The 26301-nt window shown below is 43.8% G+C and overlaps 1 protein-coding gene across 1 annotated transcript in view; it reads left to right on the top strand.

Annotated features, from left to right (window-relative positions):
- Positions 1 to 26301, top strand: part of LOC133109731 (dedicator of cytokinesis protein 3-like) — a 319579-nt gene that overhangs the window by 201568 nt on the left and 91710 nt on the right. The window contains exons 7-9 of the mRNA XM_061219260.1: positions 6802 to 6886; positions 19824 to 19865; positions 20705 to 20859. Of these exons, the coding sequence (XP_061075244.1) occupies positions 6802 to 6886; positions 19824 to 19865; positions 20705 to 20859 (282 nt within the window). The remainder of the gene's footprint in view (positions 1 to 6801; positions 6887 to 19823; positions 19866 to 20704; positions 20860 to 26301) is intronic.

Raw genomic sequence — 26301 nt, 5'->3', positions numbered from 1 at the left:
TGCAAACACACACACATGCACAGGTAGGCACACATACACACACAGATAGACCGAAGATAGTTTTTTTAAAATATTGTCCACAAAAAACATCAAGTTCCAAAAACAGAAATTGCAGGAGAAACTACAGCCCGTTACACTGCCAGCAAAAGCAGTTGAATGCTATCGTTGAAAACCATCTATTGACATTTACCCCAAGTCTACTGCACCCCCAATAACTCCAGGCCATTTTACCAGCATCAGAAGGTGTTCATTTTACCGTGTTACAGTGAATTTAACAGCCTGTGACCCACTTAAGAGGCAAATGCAGTTTCAGTTATCCATTCCGTATTAAACATTTGATTCAATTTTCTCCTTGTATTAATGATAAATTTAATCTAGATTTGGTAAATATGCATCAAATAAATCCCTGGGATATATATTTGAAGATGCTCAGCGTGTTATATTTTTCAGGAGAAATCACTAAATGATGCAGTAGTAGTAGTAGTTCTATTTCTGAAAAGCGAAAAATTATGTGGAGCCTTAAATATGTTATGTTTATTGGCGTAATTAAATAATGTATTCAAGGATATTATGCGGTCACAAATTAAAATCTATTTTAAGATCTGTGACATGAAAAGTGTGTGTCATGGAAAATCACCTAAAATACACAAGATTACAGCCTCTCCTCTGACAAATGAAAAATAATGAAAAATCTGCTCAGATCGTTGCCTGACATAATTGAAAATGCATGAGTTTCATTGGACTGGACTGAATTTTTATCAGCCAGTCTGTTGAACCCAATCCCAGCAGCATCAAAAACACATTGGAAGTGTGAGCATTTGTACCACCACTGAATTATTACAGCAGTTTTAAGTCAATCACATAGCTCCGCCCCTCCTGCCCAGACCGTGTCGCAGGACTGGCGTGACAGTACTGCGACAGGTATTATTCAGGTATTCAGGTATTAAAATACCACCAAAGACAGACGGCAAAATGCAGCCATTATGTGTATTCTGAGGCCCGGTAGACTCCCACAACCAAGGCGACTGGGAATGGTAAATGCTCCCGTTTATTGGCCAGCATTATTGGCGTAATTATCAGGGCTACGGCCCTGCTTTAGGAGAATTTATAGGTGCTGTGATCTCCTGATCTCCCCCATCCAGGTCAGGAGCGCAATTACGGCTCGATATCCCTCTCCGTTCCCGTGGTAATTACCAGCCCCCCACCTCCCCCTCCCTCCCTCCCTCCCTCCCTCTCCTCCCTGGACATCTGCATCTTTGACAGGGAGAGCAGAGTGGAAATTGGCCTCTCCGTTTCACTTCTGGACGGGTTCCCGACAATGAGAACATTGGGATTTCTCCTCCCCGCTGGCTGAGTAGCCCTGGCGGGGCCGGACTGGCGGAAGCTGGGGTCGCCGTTCATACTCCGGCAGCCCCGGCCCGCCCAGACCAGGATACGGGATGAAAGGGACCGTGTTAAATAAGCGCTAGTGTGCTAATGTTGACAGTGGAGTGGAGTGTATAATGTGAATATGTTACGTTATGTTATGTAATGCTGGTTATCAGATTGATTGCATTTACAACATTATACTGTGAAATTATACCGTGTGCGAGTGCAGGTACAGGTAATGATCGCAGTTCATAATTTACATTGCATTACATTTATAAGGTGGCAAACCTCATGTAAATGTTACCACGGTGATCTGGTAGGGTAGGTTTATTAATTTGAAAAACCTTCTGGTAAAGGGTAGGACTCATCTTATTAATTTAATGTTAGCTGCGCTGGTAAACACACCGGTTGGGACAACAGAAATGCTTGTCAGTTTCATGTTGTTTCTAGTTGTTTCCGGGTTTTCATTTTGTTTCTGGTTGTTTCCGGTTTTCATGTTGTTTCTGGTTGTTTCCAGAATTTCATGTTGTTTCTGATTGTTTCAGGTTTTCATGTTGTTTCTGGTTGTTTCCGGTTTTCTGGTTGTTTCTGGTTGTTTCTGGTTGTTTCCGGTTTTCATGTTGTTTCTGGTTGTTTCCGGTTGTTTCTGGTTTTCATGTTGTTTCTGGTTGTTTCCGGTTGTTTCCGGTTTGTCCCTCCGCTACAGGCCGTGGTAAAAACAGCGGAGATATTGGCTGAAGGTTCAGTCAAAGGTTGCGGTGTGCAGTGTTATACGCTGGCAAAGGCAGAGCTTTCTGTCACTGTCTCATTGAAATGCATTACATATATCGACTGCACACCGACGACATGTGAACCCAGCATTAGGTAACCCAGTTCTGCTCGGTTGTCACACAGATATTTTAGGTTTTTTTGTGAATAAAGTTGCTTAAAATAAAATGACTTTGTTTCGCCAAAGTACTTTTTAAGAAAATGCAAGCTAATCAGCCCAGAGAACATAGGCCTACAAAGTTGAAGATGCAAGTCCTGGACTCAATTTGTATCTTGCATATTAACCATGTTGAATATTTGGAGTTTTATTTTTCCCCCTTAGATTGTTATTTTTGCAGTCCTTGCAGACACCATATCAAAATCCCAAAACTATATTTATTGAAGAACTGGTAGATCGGAGCAGTTTTCACTCTTCCATCACATCCACCTTGACAAGCAACAGCCAGGCCACTAAGGGATCAATTCTTTAAATGTGGTTTGAAATAAAGCTGCTTTCAGGCGAAGTTATAAAAAAATATTAGCACTCTGATGACCTGTTAATGGCTCTTGTGACCGTGAATGTGTCTGTGTATCCATAGATAATGTTTGTATTTGTTTTATTTATATATTTTGCCCACTAACTGTTCAGTCAGAATTATTGCAGTTTGGGAAAAGCTCTCTTGACCCGAGTATGACCCCTGTCTTTACCCTGTAGATGGTAGGTTTTTACTTTTTGAACATTTTTATTTCCTGTCTGAGAAAAATTTGTGTAAACATTCTCAATGACAACACTGGTGAGAGATGTTTTGGAAAATGAAGCTATTAAAGCAGTTTATTGCTAAAGATCTGTTAAGATGTCAAGCCAGCTGTCTCAAGACACCTGCCAGCTAGGAGGCTTTAATTACATTTTACTAAACTACCACGGATTCTCTATAGCAACCAGATGTTTGGCTCCTGCGATCTTTCCATCCTTCCTGTTGGCTTTATGAGAGCTTCAGCTGAAACAGGAGTTTGCTGTAGTAGATTTTATGAATGTTTATAAAGCTAAAACAGGAGCTTTGAAACTGTGGCACTCTTGCCTGGTGGCTACTCATTATCCCTCTAAGATAGTGGGGCTGTTGGCCCTTCTGAAAAAGGATTTGCAGCTTTTCCTCAATTGTCAGAAAAGTTAACTCTGTGAAGTTGACCAAGAAATATCTTTCTCATTTCAAAACATTTCTGGCTTTCACATTTAGGGAGATCACGCATTGTTTCAGAATGTGGGAGAGCCTAACCAATGCAAGCTTAAGGCCGACACCGCCATTTTGTAACAGGTTAAAGTTTCAACATTCAGTTGTTTGGGGCTGATGGTGACCCCCCGGTGCTGGCTGGAAGCGATCCCGATGCCCTTTCTCCTGTGGCAGGATGTGAACATCAGGACTGTGCAGCCCACCATAGACACTCTCCTGGCCCTTTGAGACCTGAGAAAGGGGGAAGGCCATATTTGATATTGAACACTGATGCTCGTAAAATAGATGAACACATCGCCAAAGGCAGCCTGTAGCGTAGTGGTTAAGGTACATGGCTGGGACCTGCAAGGTCGGTGGTTCTAATCCCAGTCTGGCCACAATAAGATCTGCACAGCTGTTGGGCCCTTGAGCAAGGCCCTTAACCCTGCATTGCTCCAGGGGAGAATTGTCTCCTGCTTAGTCTAATCAACTGTACGTTGCTCTGGATAAGTCTGCCAAATGCCAATAATGTAATGTAATGTAATGTAATTCCAAAGTGGAGTCATTGATGCCGTCTTCATAGTCCACCCGGTTGGCAGTGTACAGGCACAGAAACTGTCGTTGTGTTTGTTAGAATGAAGTTGGGAACTTCCATTTTATTTAGGTCAGGATAGTCCATGACTTTACACTTTACTAAAGATGATTCCTGGAGATGGGGCCAGCAATGGAGTCAAAGTTCAATGCAATTTAAGTCTCAGCGATGGGTACAACAAAACGACAAATCATCACTCTAGTAGGAACTGAAAGTTGTTGCGACCAACCGTTAAATTAGAGAATTGCCGGTGGCAGCAATCATACATGACCTCACTGTAACCAGTTCAGCTGTAACTGTGCTCAGATGGGCCGCATCTGTACCCTGTCAGGATCCCTCCGACCAGAGACACAATCATACATAACAGCCAGACCTGGGTCAAATATGTCATTGTTTTGGATTCAAATACATTTCTCTGCTCGATTGATCTTGCCTGGTGCAATTGACCCGACCAAGAGGACCAGAAGACATTTAATTGGTTCCGATACACCAGGCAACAGAAGGCTTAGAAATGTATTTGAATTTGAACCACAGTACATTTAAGGTTTGGCCCTGGCACATCATAAAAAAAGTGCTATACAGGGTACATTGCCTCAAAGAGGCTTTGCATTATTGAATACATGCACAGTTTTTATGTGCAAAAAAACTAATGATGATTTCAGCGTATCGTTAGCTTCGCAGAACAGTTACTGCCTGATTTAACCTGTCCTGTCCATGGCACTATACGTACAGTAGTGTTTTAGGCAGGAAGTAAGCATCATGTGTCCTTCATCTGCTGCAGGTTTCCTTGGCCGACCACTGCGTCTACGGTCCTCAACATTGCCTGTTTCTTTGTGCTTCTTCAACAGAGGACAGCACATCTGGAAACTCCTTGAAATGCCTTGAAATTTCTGCCTGGGAGAGACTTTGCTGATGCAGTATGACTACCTTGTGTCTTGTTGCTGTGTTCAGTCTGGACATGGTGACTTGTGACATTAAACTGTCTTCAGCAACCTCACCATGGAAGCAGAATTTGTCTGTTCCTCACCCAAAAGCATTCTTACTTTACAGCATTTTTTCACACCTGCCTAAAACTTTAGCACAGGACTGTATGTGTCAGACATTACACACATATGTCCACACACACACAGACACACACACAGACACACACACTTTTCGGTATACCCTGCGTCATAAGCCTCGTCGCACAAGGGAAGAAGAAAGCCAGAATTGCTTGACTATGTGTTTTTCATCTTAACATTTATTAATAACGATATTAATAAAGATGTCCCAGAACAGAGTTGAAGTCTCTTGCCTTTGGGTCTCGATTAAAGCGTTACATCCTTTCTCTGGGAGTTTGAATAAACTGATGTTGCAGGCCTTGTTGGATTAGAGATGACTCATTTTCCCATCAGCACTGTTGATCACTGCATAAATTTACCAGCTCTGTCCTAGTTACAGCACTGATCCCCTAATTACTAATCAAAGGTCTCATTTCACACTTTTTTTGATGGCTGTTTGTGCACATCAGACATCTCAACAGGTCTGTCCACAGAGCAGAGACATTTACTTGAGCGAGAACACAGCACTATCTTTCCCCAGTGTTTTGACAAAGTTTTTGGCAAAGCTATTTTCAAGGGACTGGTGACGATTGCCTCACATTTTCCCTTGAGGAAGGTTTTGCTAAAATGTTTTTTTGTTTTTTTGTTTCTTTGTTCTGTAAGGGAGTATGTGCCCTTCTCAGTGGACCTTACACACACTGTGCAGTTAAACGGATCCTCCTCAGGAGAAAAATATGAATTAAAACGTCTCATTTGCTTTTTAAAAATGGCTCTTTTGTTTTTATGTTTAAAAAATGTTGTAGCCTTTGTTTATGAGCACAGTGGAGCGATGCACTCTGGTGCTTTTGAAGGACCAGTTCATTGTTCTTGGTGAGAACATGGTACTTTTATACTCCTCTTTGATAAGACGTATTGGGCTATAAGCAACACACGCATTAGCTATGCATTGTACCAGTGCTTTCTGAAAAGCCCTTTCCTGGAACACCTGATAAACATTCGCCAAGTGGGTGATGGTGTTCTCCGGTCTGTAAATCGCCGACGTCTCTGTGCCGGTTTCCCCGGCGTACGCATGCGGATCTGTTGAGGCTTTGAACCCGGGGAGCGTAATGCTGCTTAAACGGAGCTTTGATTCCGCCGCTCCGGCTCGTTCTGACGGCTGCTGGGGAGAGCGAGATCGAGCCTTAAGTTGTTTACGGCGTGACGTGATAGATGAGACCGAGCGCGGCGGTAGGAACCCTTTAACGGTGAAACGCGGGGGCACCCGTTTCCTGGGGGACCGCGCTCGCCAGCTGCGCATTCGCACTCTTTTCTGTCCAAATAAATCAGACTATAAATCCAAATAAAATAGACCCTAGCCCACCTATTTCTGCGGTATTTCAGCAACATTGCTTTTGGTCTGTTCGGTATTTGAGTAACACGCCTCTGGTCTTTGCAGTATTTAAGAAACATAACATGTTTTTGAGCTATGTGGAAGGCATAGTCATTTCTGCATTAAATAGATAGCAGCATACTGGTCTATTGCGTATTTCAATAGAATTGTAGTGATTTCTGTGACATTGGTTTCTACAGTATGTGAATGCTGTTGGAATAGCTCATTGGCCAATTAGTATGACTGAGGATTTGATTGGCAGGGAGCTGGTCCAGGGGAGTGTGAACCAATACCGAGTGTGTGCAGCAGGTGGTCACAATAAAGGGTTATGAGCACGTGTCACATGCTGTAGGCATATGAGATATTTTCATCTCATTACGCGTCGATCTAAATGTGTTTTCTCTCTCCCCCACTCCTTTTTTCTCTCTCTCTCTCTCTCTCTCTCTCTCTCTTTCCCCTTCTCACTCTCTCCCACAGGCACCTAGGCCTGGACCTTGTACCCAGAAAGGAGTTTGAGATGGTGGATGCAGATCAAATCAGCGTCTCTGACCTCTACAAAATGGTAGGTCGCCCTGAGGTCATTATTACAGTCTGTGTGTGTGTGTGTGTGTTTATTAGTAAAGCTGTTCTTACAATGCTGTGCTATTCAGCAGCACAGTTTGTGTGTGGCAGTGTATGCTTCCCAGTGCATATGCATGCGTGTATTTAGTGTGTCTGTTTCGGCATCATGAATCACCCTGGAGGTGAGTGTAACAGGGGGATCCATTTTATGTTACCATGCAAAGCTCTACAATTAACACACAGACTCCACAGTTAACTCATCAAGTGTTTTTGATGGGCTTACCATGTATACGTCTGTATGTATGACTGACTATTCCTGCAAAACTAACAAGGCAGCTGTATACAGTAAACACTAGATTTGTTTAGAACCGTTTGAGTAGAAAATATTGAAATGTTCTTACTGATTGCTCTCGAGAAAGACGGTGGGGAGAGAGGGAGATGAAGGCAGAGAGTGAGCAAGGGAACTCAGAGCCAGAAGGAAAGGGGAGAGAGAGAGAGTGAAAGAGAGAGAGACTAAAGGAAGCACAGGAAGGAAGTCCATATATGGTCATGCTGAGAGCTGGCAGCGAAATCACAGGAAACAATGACCGTAACTTTAAAGATTTCCAACCATGCTCTGCTGTTGCCTAGTGACAGTGCGCGCCTGTGCTCTTGAACTAAAAGGCTGTTTTTCTCACTGAAAAATATATCATTAGGTCTGCAAAATTCCCAGGGAGGCACTTTGTAGAGCTGAAAGCAGTTTGATCAGCAGGTTCTACAGTAAAATACTCAGTGTCCACATGGTCTTATTGTCTTGGGACTGAAGGCTATTCCACGGGATAGGGTCGTAATCAGGTAATATAGTAGCTGTATTATTTCCATCATAGAAATATTCACATGTTCCAACTCTCAACCAAACGCACAAGGAAACCTAATTCGTCACAACGACTTAAGTCCAATAATCAGGCCTAAATAGGGGCCTATGCCCAAGTGCATTTTCATTTAAATGCGAATAAATGCTGCGTATTTGAGTCTCTCTGGCTGTTTTTCATTTAAACTGTGTCTGGAGGGCTCACTGTTGTCTATCGGACACCTCTGGTTCAACCGCCCTGTTCTAGCCTGATATCGAACCTCCCAGAGGCTGAGCCTACCTGGCCCCACAGGTATCTCTGGAAAGCAGCGACAATGATAACAAAATAACAAAATTACACTAAGCCGGGGGAAAATGTGTTCGAAGGCCTTCACAGGGACTGAAGTCAAACGAGGTACTGCAGCTGCTGTAACAAAAACAGCCATTCAGCCCAGCTCGAACATTAGAACATAAGAACACATAATGAAGAGAACAGGCTATTCAGCCCAACTAGAACATTAGAACATAACACATAATGAAGAGAACAGGCTTTTCAGCCCAACTAGCACATTAGAACATAGCACAAAGAACACATAATGAAGTGAACAGGCTATTCAGCCCAACTAGAACATTAGAACATAAGAACACATAATGAAGTGAACAGGCTATTCAGCCCAACTAGAAGATTAGAACATAAGAACACATAATGAAGAGAACAGGCTATTCAGCCCAACTAGAAGATTAGAACATAAGAACACATAATGAAGAGAAGAGGCTATTCAGCCCAACTAGAACATTAGAACATAAGAACACATAATGAAGAGAACAGGCTATTCAGCCCAACTAGAACATTAGAACATAACACATAATGAAGAGAACAGGCTTTTCAGCCCAACTAGCACATTAGAACATAGCACAAAGAACACATAATGAAGTGAACAGGCTATTCAGCCCAACTAGAACATTAGAACATAAGAAGACATAATGAAGTGAACAGGCTATTCAGCCCAACTAGAAGATTAGAACATAAGAACACATAATGAAGTGAACAGGCTATTCAGCCCAACTAGAACATTAGAACATAAGAACACATAATGAAGTGAACAGGCTATTCAGCCCAACTAGAACATTAGAACATAAGAACACATAATGAAGAGAACAGGCTATTCAGCCCAACTAGAACATTAGAACATAAGAACACATAATGAAGAGAACAAGCTATTCAGCCCAACTAGAACATTAGAACATAAGAACACATAATGAAGAGAACAGGCTATTCAGCCCAACTAGAAGATTAGAACATAAGAACACATAATGAAGAGAACAGGCTATTCAGCCCAACTAGAAGATTAGAACATAAGAACACATAATGAAGAGAACAGGCTATTCAGCCCAACTAGAACATTAGAACATAAGAACACATAATGAAGAGAACAGGCTATTCAGCCCAACTAGAACATTAGAACATAACACATAATGAAGAGAACAGGCTTTTCAGCCCAACTAGCACATTAGAACATAGCACAAAGAACACATAATGAAGTGAACAGGCTATTCAGCCCAACTAGAACATTAGAACATAAGAACACATAATGAAGTGAACAGGCTATTCAGCCCAACTAGAAGATTAGAACATAAGAACACATAATGAAGAGAACAGGCTATTCAGCCCAACTAGAAGATTAGAACATAAGAACACATAATGAAGAGAAGAGGCTATTCAGCCCAACTAGAACATTAGAACATAAGAACACATAATGAAGAGAACAGGCTATTCAGCCCAACTAGAACATTAGAACATAACACATAATGAAGAGAACAGGCTTTTCAGCCCAACTAGCACATTAGAACATAGCACAAAGAACACATAATGAAGTGAACAGGCTATTCAGCCCAACTAGAACATTAGAACATAAGAAGACATAATGAAGTGAACAGGCTATTCAGCCCAACTAGAAGATTAGAACATAAGAACACATAATGAAGTGAACAGGCTATTCAGCCCAACTAGAACATTAGAACATAAGAACACATAATGAAGTGAACAGGCTATTCAGCCCAACTAGAACATTAGAACATAAGAACACATAATGAAGTGAACAGGCTATTCAGCCCAACTAGCACATTAGAACATAAGAACACATAATGAAGAGAACAGGCTATTCAGCTCAACTAGAACATTAGAACATAAGAACACATAATGAAGAGAACAGGCTTTTCAGCCCAACTAGCACATTAGAACATAAGAACACATAATGAAGAGAACAGGCTATTCAGCCCAACTAGCACATTAGAGCATAAGAACACATAATGAAGAGAACAGGCTATTCAGCCCAACTAGAACATTAGAACATAAGAACACATAATGAAGAGAACAGGCTATTCAGCCCAACTAGCACATTAGAACATAAGAACACATAATGAAGAGAACAGGCTTTTCAGCCCAACTAGAACATTAGAACATAAGAACACATAATGAAGAGAACAGGCTTTTCAGCCCAACTAGCACATTAGAACATAAGAACACATAATGAAGAGAACAGGCTTTTCAGCCCAACTAGCACATTAGAACATAAGAACACATAATGAAGAGAACAGGCTTTCTGCTGCCACTGCATGACCTAACAAGCTGTTAGACACTCTTTGTATCTCTGTAAATCAATATTTCCTGATATATGCTCGATTTAGCTTTATCTAATTTCCATCATACCCCCTTGCTCTACTTTAAACTCAACCCAAAAAAATGTCCTGCGATCCAATTGGCTTTTTTCAAACTGCTGCAACACAGTGACTTAGATCAGCGATGACGGCCGAGTCCTTTTCCAGGTGAGCACAATCGTATGCTGGGCCTCCCGTGAAATACTCCTCTGAGGTCGACACTGCGGCCTCATGTTTTTATTTATTTCCACAGTCGCACAGCTCATTTCCCCTCAGCTTTCCGACAGCCGGACTCAGTTCGCGTTCGACTTGACGCCGTTTGAAATGTTGTGATCTGAAGGGGCGAACGGACAGTGAGCTACGAGCCTCCTGTCACAATGCTTTTACATAGCACCGCCTGCAGTGCGTTCCCGCATTCGGGAGACCCGATCCCCACTGGACCTGTGCTTGCAGCTGAACTTAATAACAGTCTAACAGGTTTAAAATGTGAATACATGAAGAGCTGCCCTCTGCATTAGAGGCTGTGGTTATTTGGGTCTGACGTTATTTTCTTTGTATTGTTTTATTTGAACTATACACAAAAGGGCGAGCATACAATTACTCAATATTAGAAAAAAAAAAAAAGTACATACATTTTACATATAAATTCATTTGTTCATTCATTCATTATCTTAACCTGCTTATCCTGAACAGGGTCGCAGGGGGGCTGGAGCCTATCCCAGCATACATTGGGCAAAAGGCAGGAATTCACCCTGGACAGGTCGCCAGTCCATCGCAGGGCACACACACCATTCACTCACACACTCATACCTATGGGGAATTTAGACTCTCCAATCCACCTAACCTGCATGTCTTTGGACTCTGGGAGGAAACCGGAGTACCCATAGGATACCCACGCAGACACGGGGAGAACATGCAAACTCCTCACAGACCTGGCCGACGAGGATTCGAACCCAGGACCTCCTTGCGGTGAGGCGGCAGTGCTACCCACCGCACCATCCGTGCCACCTTTTTAAATGCATATGTAAACATACATAATATATATACATGCACACACATACACATGCATGTACACACATACCGAAAGATGTCCACATGTGGGTCTCGCGTTATTGGTGGCTGAATCTTAACTGCCATTGTGCCTTGCTGAAAAAAAAAACAGCTCAAGCTAGGTTTTGAAAAGACTGGTAGCTACCAGCTCAGACAAGCTCCCAGCACAAGCTTTTTGTCCAGCTCATACCCAGCGAGACCAGCTTTATGACCAGCTTGATCAGCTTCAAGCTGGAATAGCTGGATTTTACCGCAGGGTGAACCCTATCTGTTGCTGTGGAGATTTAGCATTCCAGCTAACGCAAAGCCCAATGGGGGGAAATGAGACTAAAGGCACTGAACCTGGGCCCTGGGAGAAAGGCTTCTGTATGTGGGCTTCTCTGTCTTTTCCATCCCTGTGGCCCATTGGAAGAGTCTTATTGTCTGTGGGAGCCCAGGACTCATGACACAACACCTCATGCACAACACCTTTTTATATTTTTTTATATTTTTTATATCCCTACATCTTATTGTATCTAGGTCTCCTTATGCTGCTGCTGTGACAAGTAAATTTCCCCGTGAGGATCAATAAGGTTCTATCGATCTATCAATCTATTAATCTAACAATCTATATATTGATCTATCTATCTGCAAACTAAAGCCAAAGGTAAATCAGAGATAGGAAGTCAAGTCTCATTTATGTATAAGCAACATTTAAAATGATTGGCATCAACCAAAGTGCTGTACAATTTCTAAATACTGCATATGGACACAATAAAAACGAAATATACAGTACTGCAATAATAATACGTAAGATGCAACAAAAGCAACAACAAATGTAGTTCTCATGTGGAATTAAAAGCCGGGGAAAAGAAGTGAGATTTGGGCTGGGATTTGACGGTGGTGGAAGAGGGATGGTGCAGACCTGATAGAGAGAGGCAGTTTGTTCCACTGCCTCGGTGCGGCCTCAGCAAAAGCCCTGTCACCCTTTTGGTTTAGCCAAGACCGAGGAACAGAGAGGGGCAGGTGTGTGTGTGTGTGTGTGTGTGTGTGTGTTTCTGTCAGTGCATGTATGTGTGTAGGTTTTGTGTGTGTCTGTGTGTGTCTCTCAGTGCATGTACATGCGTATAGGTTCGTGTGTGTGTGTGTGTGTGTGTCTGTCAGTGGATGTACATGCGTATAGGTTTGTGTGTGTGAGGTTTGTGTGTGTGTGTGTGTCTGTCAGTGCATATATATGTGTGTAGGTTTTCTGTGTGTGCCTGTGTGTGTCTGTCAGGGCATGTATATGTGTGTATGTTTTCTGTGTGTGTCTGTGTGTGTCTGTCAGTGCATGTACATGCCTATAGATTTGTGTGTGTGTGTGTGTGGGTGGGGAAAACTTGTTGTCCCTGGTTAAGGTGCTCCATTTTGAGATGGGGATGTGTGATTCACCCGATTGCTCTGCCGTGCTGAAAGTCATTGTCTGCTGAATGTCTTCCCACTGCAAGCTAAGCTGAGGCACGAGCGATGCTAAATATACATTCATGCTTTAGAACCTTCCCACACTCCAGCACCAGCCACTGAGCTCACAACCAACCGTTTATTAGCCTTGTGCATGCTCTTTATCATTGATGTGTGCAACTGCTTTCACTGGTAGGTCACAGAGACATGACTACCCTGCTGGTGCAGCTTTGGCAGCTTTACCAGGTTGAACACTGAGCTGGTCAGGCTTGTCTAGCTGGGTATGAGCTGGCTAGTGCTGATACCTTGTCTGTTTTGAAACATAGCTTGAGCTGGTCAAACCAGCTAAAGCTGAGAGCTGGTTTGAACTGATTAGCCAGCTACCTGGTGTTTCATAACCTGGCTTGAGCAGTTTTTTTCAGCAAGGCGTACCAAGAATAACCTTTCGGACTTTTAGGCGTACTACTTCTATAGCGTTTTTGCGAACGGGTACAATTTCCAAACAATCTCAAAAGATCCATGAACAACAGATTCAGCGCTTAACCAAATCAATGGGGCTTTTAATAATGAGTCATTCCGAGTGGATAATTGCAGATAAGCAGACATTGTTTTTGCACTCTGTTACAAATAAGCATTTTCTTTTTCATGTCCTGGACAGGGCATATTTTGCTGGTCTGCTGTCCGTCCCCACCAACACTCTCTACTTCGCTGGACAATCAACAATCGACTTCAGCTTTCCCTGCTGAAAAAAACAGCTCAAGCTGCTGTTGGTTTTGAAACAGCTGGTTGACCAGTTCAGAACAGCTCCCAGCTTGACAGTTTGACCATCTCAAGCTACATATGTTTTGACACAAGGTATCAGGTTGACCAGTTCATACCCAGTTAGACCAGCTTTGTGACCAGCTTGGCTGTGCTGGTTGACCAGCTCATACCCAGCAAGACCAGTTTTATGACCAGATTGGCCAGCTCAGTTTTCAAGCTGGTCAAACTGACGTAGCTGGATTTTACAGCAGGGTAATTTTGTCCTTTCTGCTGCTTAACATGGTGAAAGGCCCGGAATTAGATACATCGATCCATTAGATCCAGTTATTAGATCCATCGATCCATTAGATCCAGTTATTAGATCCATCGATCCGTTAGATCCGGTTATTAGATCCATCGATCCATTAGATCCAGTTATTAGATCCATCGATCCATTAGATCCAGTTATTAGATCCATTGATCCAATGCGCTTTCTTTTTCCCTTTCTCCTTTCTTTCACTATATTTTTCAGGTTTTCTGTTTGGTTTTGAATACAATGTGATCTGTGGTTAACCCTGGCCTTTATCCACAGGCCTAGTTGATAATGGTGGGCTTTTAATAGGGCAGCCTGTAGTGTAGTGGTTAAGGTAAATGACTGGGACGCGCAAGGTTGGTGGTTCTAATCTGAAATAGTCTTCTTTGTGGAATCACAGGTTTTCCTTTTGGAAGCATTTTTCCTGAGAGCGTACCGCAGCGTCTGTGTTTTACGTGAGAAACGCAGGCTCTGAATACGGTGCCTGTGTTTGTGAGATGTGCTGGAGAAAGGAGCGGATGCCTCTCTGGGAGGAGGGCACAGTAGGCAGGCGGCGAGCACGTCAAAATCAGAGGGAACGGGGGCGGAAGGGAGAGAGCGTGTGCTCAAAATCTTTCGCCGTGCGTTCACTTCCCATGGGGGACCAGTACCCCCTTTCCAAAACTGTGCCTATCGACAAACAGGGGGTGGTTGAGGGTTCTCTTTTCTCTGTATGTGGGGGAGAGAGAGAGAGAGCTATCACATTCACGCAGGTGTTTTGCGGCACAGCGGAAATATCAAACCGCTCGCTTTATCAACCGGAACGCAGCCGGAATAGCGAATGAGTTTATACCCCATGGTCTTATTCTTCCCTTTGCACAGATTTGCCCTTCCTCAATGTCACCAGTACAGTGTGCCACCCCAGCGGTAGGCTCATATCCCAGGGCTCTTCACCGGGGACAAACAGGAAGTCGAGTTGTCGATGTGCTTTAACACCAGGCCAAAGGATAGCACTGAGTTTAAAGTGTTTGTCGCAAAGCCTGTAAAATACACTGCGGTAATCTTCAGATACCCAACACCGACTCCCCTTAAGTCCTCCTTCACTCTCTCTCTCTCTCGCTACCCTCTCTCTCTCCCTCTCTCTCCTTCCGTCCCTCTCCCCCTCTCTCTTTCACTCCATTCCTGGCTTCCGAAGGCTCCCTAACTGCCAGGAACACTTTGGGTGCCATCTGCCAGCGTCTGAATCTCCTCCATTTTCCTTCTCCTGTTGAGACGTATCCGAGCCAAGAGCGCTTTCCAAAAAAAGCAGGACGAGATTTTGACTTTGCGGAATTGTCCCGAGGCTTCGGCTGATGTCCGCAACCTTTCGGCGGGGCTGTTGACGTTCCATCACACTGGCCAATCGGCTTCCAGGCCCTACACACACGTGCGCACACAGTCCCTCAAAATCCACCATCCTGCTGCAGAACATCTCTGATGGGTTGGGCTCTTCAGAAAACAGATGCAAGTTATTTGTTTTCAGACTCCTTTATTAAGCCGATGATTTTCTGTTCGGCTTCCAAACTAAGCCATGCTTTTGACAGCAGTGAGAGACCTGGGTCTAATTTGTAACGGTTTCAGATTCAAATACTTTTCTACGCTTTACTGAGCTTGTCTGGTGTAACGTGTTAATGTGCACCAGGCAATCAACAATAGAAGTGTCTCCCATTGAACACGCTCATTAATATGGGCTTCATCAGAGCGTTCAGTTATTCATGAAAGGATAGCATTGATGAATTCTTCTCCTGAATGCAATGGGCCTTGTTTTTTTGACACCATATGTTTATATGGAGTGTATGGTGCTCATAAATTGATGCTTGTGACAGTTTCTTGCCAGCTGCCATGTTATGGATTAACCACAAACTCTGGGCTGGTAGCTCGGAGCTCCCAAGCTACAAGCTTCTGAGTTAACAAGGAACGCAGAATTTTAAAGTTGATTTCGAACTGTAATGAGGCAAAGTAATGGATGACCATGTCTATTGAGAAATCTATGTTATGTATGGCTGTCAACCAGTCAGAATTGAGTATTTATCCAAGCCATGGTATAACTGCATGGCACAGTAAACAGTTCAGTCCCTAAGTATTTGGACAGTGACACATTTTTAGTTGTTTTCACTCTGTACTCCAGCTATGTGTAAAAACGGATGAAATTTCTGGACGGTTCACCCAATATGGATGTAAAAACCCACAAATGAAAACAGAAAATCTGCACTTTAATGATGTAATGATTGCTTTATTCCAACTGTTTTCTGTTTATATATGAGATGACTTCAGTGAATGTGCTGCTGGTCTTTTCAGTTCAGAAGCCCCATTTAGCCCCATGCGGAGAACCCTCCACCCCGTCAGAGAGGATTTATCTCTGGCCTGACTCCGCGCAGCTGTTTTTCCCAGATCTCCATATTCCGCCTCGCCTGTCACCAGAAAAGATAACGGATTCCAGGGGCGAGGACTGAGTGAAGGTCATCCGCTGAAACTCACTGAGGATGGGCAGCCTCCGCTAATGCCGTACCTTACAGCCAACCCTATGCCTTACCGCTAACACCGTGCCTTACCGCCAACCCGTACCTTACAGCCAACCCTATGCCTTACCGCTAACACCGTGCCTTACCACCAACATCGTACCTTACAGCCAACCCTGTGCCTTACCACTAACACCGTGCCTTACAGCCAACCCTGTGCCTTACCGCCAACACCGTGCCTTACCACCAACACCGTATCTTACAGCCAACCCGTACCTTTCAGCCAACCCTGTGCCTTACCACCAACCCGTACCTTACAGCCAACCCTGTGCCTTACCGCTAACACCGTGCCTTACTGCCAACACCGTGCCTTACTGCCAACACCATGCCTTACCGCCAACACCGTGCCTTCAGTGATTTTAGGACACAAATCTCTATAAACACACGTAAGGTTATTCAGGGAATGTCCAGTGAGTGTAGTTGAAAAACAAGCAAGTTCATACACGTGAAATCCACCAAAAACCAACCCACAGTACTGAGGGAGAAGGCAGTCTCGAAATCGGTAAACCATGCAATAAGTCCAGTAACCAGAAAAGCTGTCAGCGGGGCAGTAGTGCAGACGGACGGCAGGCGGGCTCAGGGTCCATGACAGCGCAACAGACTTAACAATTAAATCGTAACAACTAAACATGAAGCGTAACATGACATGAAAATGAAACGTAACAGGAAATAAAACATAAAAACGTGGCAAGACTAGACTAACTAAGACAATAACTAAACATGAAACATGACGTGACCAGCATGAAACATGACAGCAGTTTGTCAACCCTAGTCACCAGAATAATTACAACAAAATACTGGCAATGTTTACACATTAATGTATTTTACACTTTCATACAGCAACTTTGTTTAACATTTAGGCTATTCGAGAAAATCTGACAATCTCAACGATCTCAATTTCTATTACTTATTAACTAAATAAGACAAAATATTGCCCATGATGTGACACAGTTTGACTTATTTAAAGAATTGCTTACATAGACTGTAATTTCCATCTGATGGGGAAGATAATTAATTTAGCTTTAAATTAAGTTATTACACATTACTGACATTCATAACTTTAATAATGAAAGTGATTAAAATTATTTTTGTTTGCTGACAAATTATAATTACTTTGATTAATTTATTTACCCTGGGTATCTTAAATATAGTATCAATTTTGTATACTTAAAGCTTTAAGGCATCACTGGTATAATCTACAAAGGCAGTCTTCACTCATATTCTTAGTCCCAAGAGAAAGACCTGACTTGTGTAGGAAGTTTTTTGACTTCTTGGAATAATCTTCAAAAGCACTCTGCCCTACAAGCTTCAATAATTTCAATCCAGGTTTCAGGCGCTAAAGTGGAAGTATGGAATAGTTTTTGTGTATCCAATGTATATGTTATTATCTAATTCTCGATTAATTTATTGTACTGCTATCTTGGCCATGTATCCTTTGTAAAACAGAATATATATAGTTCAAATGCAGATAACTTGCTGAGGTCTGATGCCCCTTGATGTGCGCTCTGGCTCTGTTAGTGCTGTCTGCTCCTCTCTCTGGCTCTGTTAGTGCTGTCTGCTGCTCTCTGGCTCTGTTAGTGCTGTCTGCTGCTCTCTCTGGCTCTGTTAGTGCTGTCTGCTCCTCTCTCTGGCTCTGTTAGTGCTGTCTGCTCCTCTCTCTGGCTCTGTTAGTGCTGTCTGCTCCTCTCTCTGGCTCTGTTAGTGCTGTCTGCTGCTCTCTCTGGCTCTGTTAGTGCTGTCTGCTGCTCTCTCTCTGGCTCTGTTAGTGCTGTCTGCTGCTCTCTGGCTCTGTTAGTGCTGTCTGCTGCTCTCTCTGGCTCTGTTAGTGCTGTCTGCTCCTCTCTCTGGCTCTGTTAGTGCTGTCTGCTGCTCTCTCTCTGGCTCTGTTAGTGCTGTCTGCTCCTCTCTCTGGCTCTGTTAGTGCTGTCTGCTGCTCTCTCTGGCTCTGTTAGTGCTGTCTGCTGCTCTCTCTGGCTCTGTTAGTGCTGTCTGCTCCTCTCTCTGGCTCTCTTAGTGCTGTCTGCTGCTCTCTCTGGCTCTGTTAGTGCTGTCTGCTTCTCTCTCTGGCTCTGTTAGTGCTGTCTGCTGCTCTCTCTGACTCTCTTTGTGCTGTCTGCTCCTCTCTCTGGTGCTGCCCCAGGTCGAGTGTTCCGTGTTTTTTTTAGACAGAATAGACAGGGAATCCGTGTTTCTGCACCGTGTTTCTTTTGGACAGAACAGACAGGGAACCTGTGTTTCTGTGCCATGGGTTGAGCAGGGCAGACGCAGGTATTGTCCAGGTGTGTGTTATCTGATAATGCGCTGACCCAGACTAAAGGCGGGAATACAACAAGCTGAGCGTCGGCCGACGTCAGCATCGAGCGTTGTGTGTGTGTACAGTGTGTGTGCGTGTGTGTCGTTGGCTGTGGTCTGCATGCTTGTCGGTCAGCCCTTCATGAAAATCAGCATCAGAGTTTTGATTTTGGAGAAGGGACCTGGTGAGGGAGTGGTGCGGAGGCCATTTTGTTTTGGTATGTCGCTCATACGCTCAACAGCTATACATTTATTGCACTGCTCATTCATAATTGTGGTCAGAATGAAAAAGGTGAAAAACATTTATACCAAACCATGCACAGCAACAGTTGTGGTCCTCACTCCTGGTACTTGAGAGCCGCAGGGTGTGCTGGCTTTTGTTGTTACTCAGCACTTAATTGATCAAATAAAGCCGTTAATTTCACAGTTAACTCACCTCAAATGGTTTCCTGGGTCTGAAATGGTTGCTGATATTAAGGTTAAACCAAAAACCAGCACACCCTGCGACTCTCCAGGACCAGGAGTGAGGACCACTGCAGTAAGGTGTTCTGTTTCTCAACTGCTGTTGGGCATAGTGAAAAGCTGTGAGCGTGGTGTCTCTCCAGACTAACACAGGCGTGGTGTCTCTCCTGACTAACACAGGCGTGGTGTCTCTCCAGACTAACACAGGCGTGGTGTCTCTCCAGACTAACACAGGCGTGGTGTCTCTCCAGACTAACACAGGCGTGGTGTCTCTCCTGACTAACACAGGCGTGGTGTCTCTCCTGACTAACACAGGTGTGGTGTCTCTCCAGATTAACACAGGCGTGGTGTCTCTCCAGACTAACACAGGCGTGGTGTCTCTCCAGACTAACACAGGTGTGGTGTCTCTCCAGACTAACACAGGCGTGGTGTCTCTCCAGACTAACACAGGCGTGGTGTCTCTCCAGACTAACACAGGCGTGGTGTCTCCTCAGACTAACACAGGCGTGGTGTCTCTCCAGACTGGCACAGGCGTGGTGTCTCTCCAGACTAACACAGGCGTGGTGTCTCTCCAGACTAACACAGGCGTGGTGTCTCTCCTGACTAACACAGGTGTGGTGTCTCTCCTGTGTTACAGCACCTCTCAAGCAGACACAGCGTCCAGCAGAGCACAGCCCAGGTATGTATGAACGCCCCTCTCCACCTGTACACCTGTACGTCTCTCTAAAGTCGACCAGGACGATGTGTCCATCCTATTGTGAAACCTGTCTGCATACTTACCTGTCCATCCCTATCAGACCTGCATCGATTATGTCATTGTCTAATACCTTTCTATGCTTTACTGAGCTTGTCTGGTGTGCTCTCGAAAAGGGCAAATCCCACCTTCTGGTTCTCTTAGTTGGCTTAATTGCACCAGGCAAGATCAATCGAGCACAGAAAAGTATTTGAATCCAAAACAATTACTTATTTGACTCAGGTCTGATCACTATCTTAGTTTTTCATCTATATCTTACCTTTTGAACGTCCTGTACTGGCCAGATAATATGATGAGAATCTCAATGTCACCTTGCTGGTGGGAAAAGCTCCACCCACCATAGAGCACATTGGCTATAACCAGAGGTGGGAAGTCCATGTTCAGAAAGTAAAAGTCCTCCCCAGAATTTTGTTCCAAGCACCTGGATTTACTAATTGGCACAATTCTTCAGCCAGGAAGTAGAACTAATTAGTGAAATAAGCTGGCTGAGTTTATGTGTGGAAGAAACACATGGCAGGACTTTTCATTTCTGATCCCTGGACGTTTCAGCTCTGGTCTATCTATCTGTCTCAGATAAGTAGTAAAATACTGGAAACATCTGAAATAAAGCTTCTTCATGTCCATAATAGGCATAACAATTTTCGCATCGAACTGTGAACACCAGTACGTGTTGCTGTACAGTTTTTGGGACTTGTGTTGACAGCATTTCACACTGCCCTCTGAGGGACACTTTAAATGACGGTCGCTTCTCATCCCGTTACCAGGGCGACGGCATGCGCCAGCGCCATGGCGACCCGTGCCGAATCCCTGTGCCGCACCACCTGTTCGTCAGCCTGAAGAGCTTCACCTACAACACCATCGGCGAGGACACCGACATCTTCTTCTCCCTCTACGACATGCGGGAGAGCAAGCAGATCAGGTGAGGGGGACTGTGGGATGTGTTTCAGCCGGCTGGGTGGAGAGAGGCGGGGGGGGGGGGCGGATAGTCTCTCTTTCTGGCCCATCCTAGGGCATGTGTGTGCTCACGCAACACGGAGGGACTGACACACACACTGGTATGCACAGTCACGCACATACACACACACTCACGCACACACACGTTCATATAACACTCGCATACATACACACATACACCCGCTTATATACAAATAATTGCACACACTCACATGCACACACTCACACACAAATATACAGTACCTACACACTGGCACACACACATATACACACACACACACACTCGTATACACACTCACGCACATATACATGCACATACACACACACATTCATTAAACACTCACACACATACACACACTCATATACACATAAATGCACACACGCATAAACACACACATGCATACATACACATACATACGCAAATGCATACACACAGACTGGTGCCCACACACATGTGCAGAAACATGCAGGAGCACACACACACACACACACAGACACTCATGCACAAGGACGAATCTCTACACTCACATACTGTACACACCAAATAGCTTAGCTGGGAAGGCCTGAAAATGAAGTGGGCAATAACATGTGAAGCGTTTGATTAGCCCCATGCTATTCATGAGATGCTGAGAGTGTTCTTGCAAGCTGACGTGTGCTGTGTGAACAACTGTCTTTAACAATAAACACGCCAAGTGAGTGAAATATCGCAGCAGGAAACTACATTATCCGCAGTCTGTGATGACGGTGAATTTAAAATCTATATACAGCTAAAAAGCAGGCACAATTTCTTCTCAATAAAAGCAAACACAATTTTTCACCAGAGATTTGATCAATAGATTAGTATTGTTTCTGAGGTTTACATTATTAATGTGTCATCTTTGTTTCAATTCTCAGAGTCAGTTTCCCACTTTTTTTCTCCCGTGTAGTTTTCTTGGTAAACCCCCGGGAGAGAATGTTTCGGTACGATTGGAAAGTGCGGGTTTGTTCAGATGGTTGCCGTAGTTACAGTCGCGCTGTTCTGGTTTCCTTAGCCAGCGTTTTGGAGAGAGAGCGGAGGCATTTGGTCCCGGCTGGCCGCGTAAATCCTCCGCACCGCTCTGCATCTCTGTGGGCAGGGGGCAGGAAATTACCCTCTGTCGGGGGAGGAGCCTCCCCAGGGGGGCGGGCACTGTTATCATCGCAGCCAACCGGCCGAGTGGCAGGGAAACGGGGGAGGGGCCTGCCGGAGGAGTTAACGATTGGTGGCTATTTGACCTTGGGGTTACCGCGGCGAGGGCGAGACGACCTTGAAACGTCGAGACAATACAGAATTATTTAAGTCATATTGACCAGTGCTCTGGGGAGACCTGTTACAGAGATGACCCATGTACTAAAGGTTTGTCAAAATCCTACATGGTGAATAGTGAATGAAACATATTCACTACATATTTCTGTTTACATGTTTATGGCCACTTTTTTTATATCGTGACGTATTAGGCACCTACAACGCTTAAGATGTCAATATAAAATTCAGTGGTGAAGTGCCGAGCGTGTGAAAAAAACTGGTGAATCCTGTAATTATACACCCACTAAGCACTTTCTTAGCAACACCTGTACCCCTCATCATCATCATCATCATCATCATGTGATTATAATGCATACCATTATGTAGATATGGGTCAGGAGCTTCAGTTACTGTTCACATCGACCATCAGAAAGGAGAAAAAATTGATCTCGACTGTGGCATTATTGTTGGTGCCAGAAGGGTTTCTCCTGGGATTTTCTTGTACAACAAAACATCCGGTGCGCGGCAGTCCTGCAGATGGAAACACCTTGTTGATGAGCGGTCAATGGAGAATGGCCAGACTGGTTAGAGCTGACAGAAAGGCTATGGTAACTCTGATAACCACTCTGTACAATTGTGGTGAGCAGTAAATCACCTCAGAATGCACAACACATCAAACCTTGAGGCGGATGGGCTACAACAGCAGAAGACCTCGTCGGGTTCCACTGTCAGCCAAGAACAGAAAGCTGAGGCTGCAGTGGGCACAGGCTCACCAAAACTGGGCAGTTGAAGACTGGAAAAATGTAGCCTGGTCCGATGAATCTTGATTTCTTCTTTGGCACCAACAGCATGAATCCATGGACCCAACCTGCCTTGTGTCAACAGTCCAGGCTGGTGGCAGTGGTGTAATGGTGTGGGGAATGTTTTCTTTGCACACTTTGGGCCCGTTAATCACCGAAAACACTGGCATAGCAGCCAGATACAGGGGGGGCCCCTCCTTCACCTGTTATCACCCTGTAGCTTTGTCAGCCTATGTGTCAGAATGAGAGGCAGAAGAATGAATAGCAACCCGGAAGTATGCAGAATAAAGGTTTCTTTATTCCAACAAGAGACAGTCCAAACATGAATGGGTCAATCGCCAGGAGACAGTTGCAATAAGGGTTATCCAAGGCGGTGTCGAAATCAGAAGCAAAAGTTTGTTTATCAGCAGGCAGTCCGACCAGGCAGAGGTACCAAAGGAGATCCAGGAATTGTAGAAATGGAATGCAGTCCGAAGTCAAAAACAAAATATCCAAACAAACAGACAAAATCAATAATCGGAAAACAAAAGTTGGGGTACACGAAAAGGGTCGATACACGGGTCAGGTAATCAAATAAACACTGGAGAGTCAGAGGTGAATACATAACAACTTAGCAACGAGTCAAAGGAAATAGAGGAGTATAAATACACAGGTGAATTAACGAAAATGACAAACAGCTGAAACGAATGAATGACTGGCAGAAATATGAAAACACAAAAACGCCAAGGACATAGACAGCTACTGGAACAAGAGAAATAACACAGATTAGGGCAGAACAGTCCGGAGTCTGACACTGAAAATGACAAAAAAACGACATGGAACATTTTAGAGGCAATGTATTTTACAGAAACATACACTGTCATTGTCAAACTCAAACGCATGTTTCAGGCGATTAAAGAAGTTGCAAAGCATCTTACACAAACCCTGTTCATCAATCACCAGTCCGTCTTGCCAAGTGTTCCTGGCGTTGCTGCAGCACTAAAATAGTTTTTAACATCGCTTGTTCCCGTAGTAATCTACTACAACGTTCTAGATTTAAATGATGTAATGCCACATTTTGTTTCATTGTTGCTAATTAGGCTACTAATAAGCTGCTACCTAGTTTAGCCTATGTGGATGGCAGAATATAGGCCTACGCTTTTTAAACAATACCCAATTGGCAAATGCTGGTTGACAATGTATAGGTGCGACAATACAGGAACACAATTCAGACAATACAGAATACATGCTGGGATCAACTTTCTCGTTCTTGTCAGTTGCCCAGATGTTTTTGACGGCTCCTGTCAACAGTATATTGATTCCCAGTGCACCCTTCCCTGTTACAGTTAAATCAATGTCAGGTGCTCGTAAAAGACTAGGCTACAACATACTGTTACATACAGCCTACCAAAAACAAACTTTAAAATAAACAATACCCGTGTTTTATTTTAGTAATGCAATTTGCAATTTGAGCTCTGCCAATGCTCTGTTAAATTAAAAGCAATGTATGATGCGCAGAATTAAGCAGTTAGAATGCATCAATGTAATTCACTCGTTGGCTGTTCCTATAGCATCACCAAAGGCAACTTCCCATTGGTGTCTTTATTTAGGCAATTATTTTCTTTTTTGACCTTTATTTAACCAGGAATATCCCATTGAGATTTAAATAGTTTTGCAAGGGGACCTGCAAATGGATCCATTTGAAGATTCAAGCACTTGTTAGCCTACTGTTGCTACAGTTGCACATGTTATTTACTGTCAATTAAGCGCACAAGATCTCAATTTTAATTAAAAAAATGACTTCTTTATGTTACTGCTCCGCCACTATTTTCTGCTATATTTATAATATAACACCCAGCATCAATCAGTAATCTGTCATATTTTCCCCTTAAAATTCACATGAATTAACATTTCCCAGCTGTTCTTTTAAAAACCCCTCTAGAAGCCAGCCATTCTCCAGCTATACTCTACTTCCCTAATATTCGATCTAAAGTTACGCCCGTTATTGCAGCATGTTTTTATTGTACAGGCTAAGTGTTTAATTGTACGTCGATATGGGAGGGGCCTCGTGTTTCAGCAATGCGGGGATGCCCTGCGGAATTGCCACTGATGCCACAGCCTATTTCAGTGTTGATGCTGACCATGTGCATCCCTTCATGGGTGTACCCACCTTCTAATGCCTACTGGCAGCGTGATAATGCACCATGTCTCAAACTGGTTTCATGAACATGACAATGCGTTTAAGGTTCTTCAGTGGCCTTCCCAGTCACCGGATCTGAATCCAGTTGAACACCTTTGGGATGTGGTGGAACGGGAGATTCGCAGCATGAATGTGCAGCTGATGAATCTGCAGAAATTGTGTGATGCAATCATGGAACAAACTGGGCCTTGGTCAGGGAGCTTCGGATGTCCTCTGCATAGGTGGGAGAACCTGCCGGAAGCACGGCCATCTCAGCAACACTCCATCCACTCTAATCTTGATGGTAGAGTGGCTAGATGGAAGCCACTCTTGAGTAAAAGGCATATCATAACCCTCTTGGACTCTGAGAGCATGAGGAAAAAGATGATTTGGTCTGATGAGACAGTAATATAACTCTTACATCTGGCGAACGCCAGGCACTGCTCTCATACCATAATTATGGTTAAGCATGGCGGTGGCCGCATCATGCTATGGGGGACAAGGAGAATTAAGCCAATAAAGCAATTCCCCAGACCCCATAGAACATCTGTGGGGAGACCAGAAGATGGCAGTTCACAGATGCTTCCCATCCAATCTGACGAAGCTTGAGAGGATCTGCCAGGAAGAATGGGAAAAACTGCCCAGATCCAGGTGTACAGAGCTTGTAGAGACTTTCCCCAGAAGACTCAAAGCTGTTATTGTTGCCAAAGGGGCTTCTACAAAGTACTGAATTAAGGGTCTGAATACTTATATATATGAGAGATTTCAGTTTGATTTTAAATACGTTTGCAAAAAAATCTAAAAACATGTTTTCACTTTGTCATTATGGGTTATTGAGTGTCGATTGATGAGGAAAAATTTTATCCATTTTAAATGAAATCTACAGCACAAGAAAATGTACAAAAAGCGAAGGGGTCTGAATACTCTCTGAGCCACTGTATATACGATTGGCCATAATCATTTAAAACTAAATGTTTTCTATATACGTACTGTATGCCATTTAGTAAAATATACTAATCAACTTTTTTTTATAAATGTAAATGGTTGGCATTTATAGAGCGCCTTTATCCAAAGCACTGTACAATTGATGCTTCTCATTCACTCATTCACCTATTCTCACAGACCTACGGTAATTGGCTGCCATGCAAGGCACCAACCAGCTCATCAGGGGCATTTGGGGGTTGG

Source organism: Conger conger, chromosome 14 (genome assembly GCF_963514075.1).
Source record: "Conger conger chromosome 14, fConCon1.1, whole genome shotgun sequence".
In the NCBI taxonomy this organism is placed as follows: domain Eukaryota; kingdom Metazoa; phylum Chordata; class Actinopteri; order Anguilliformes; family Congridae; genus Conger; species Conger conger.
The sequence above is the reverse complement of the archived record's forward strand: the minus strand, read 5'-3'. Positions and strand labels throughout refer to the sequence as shown.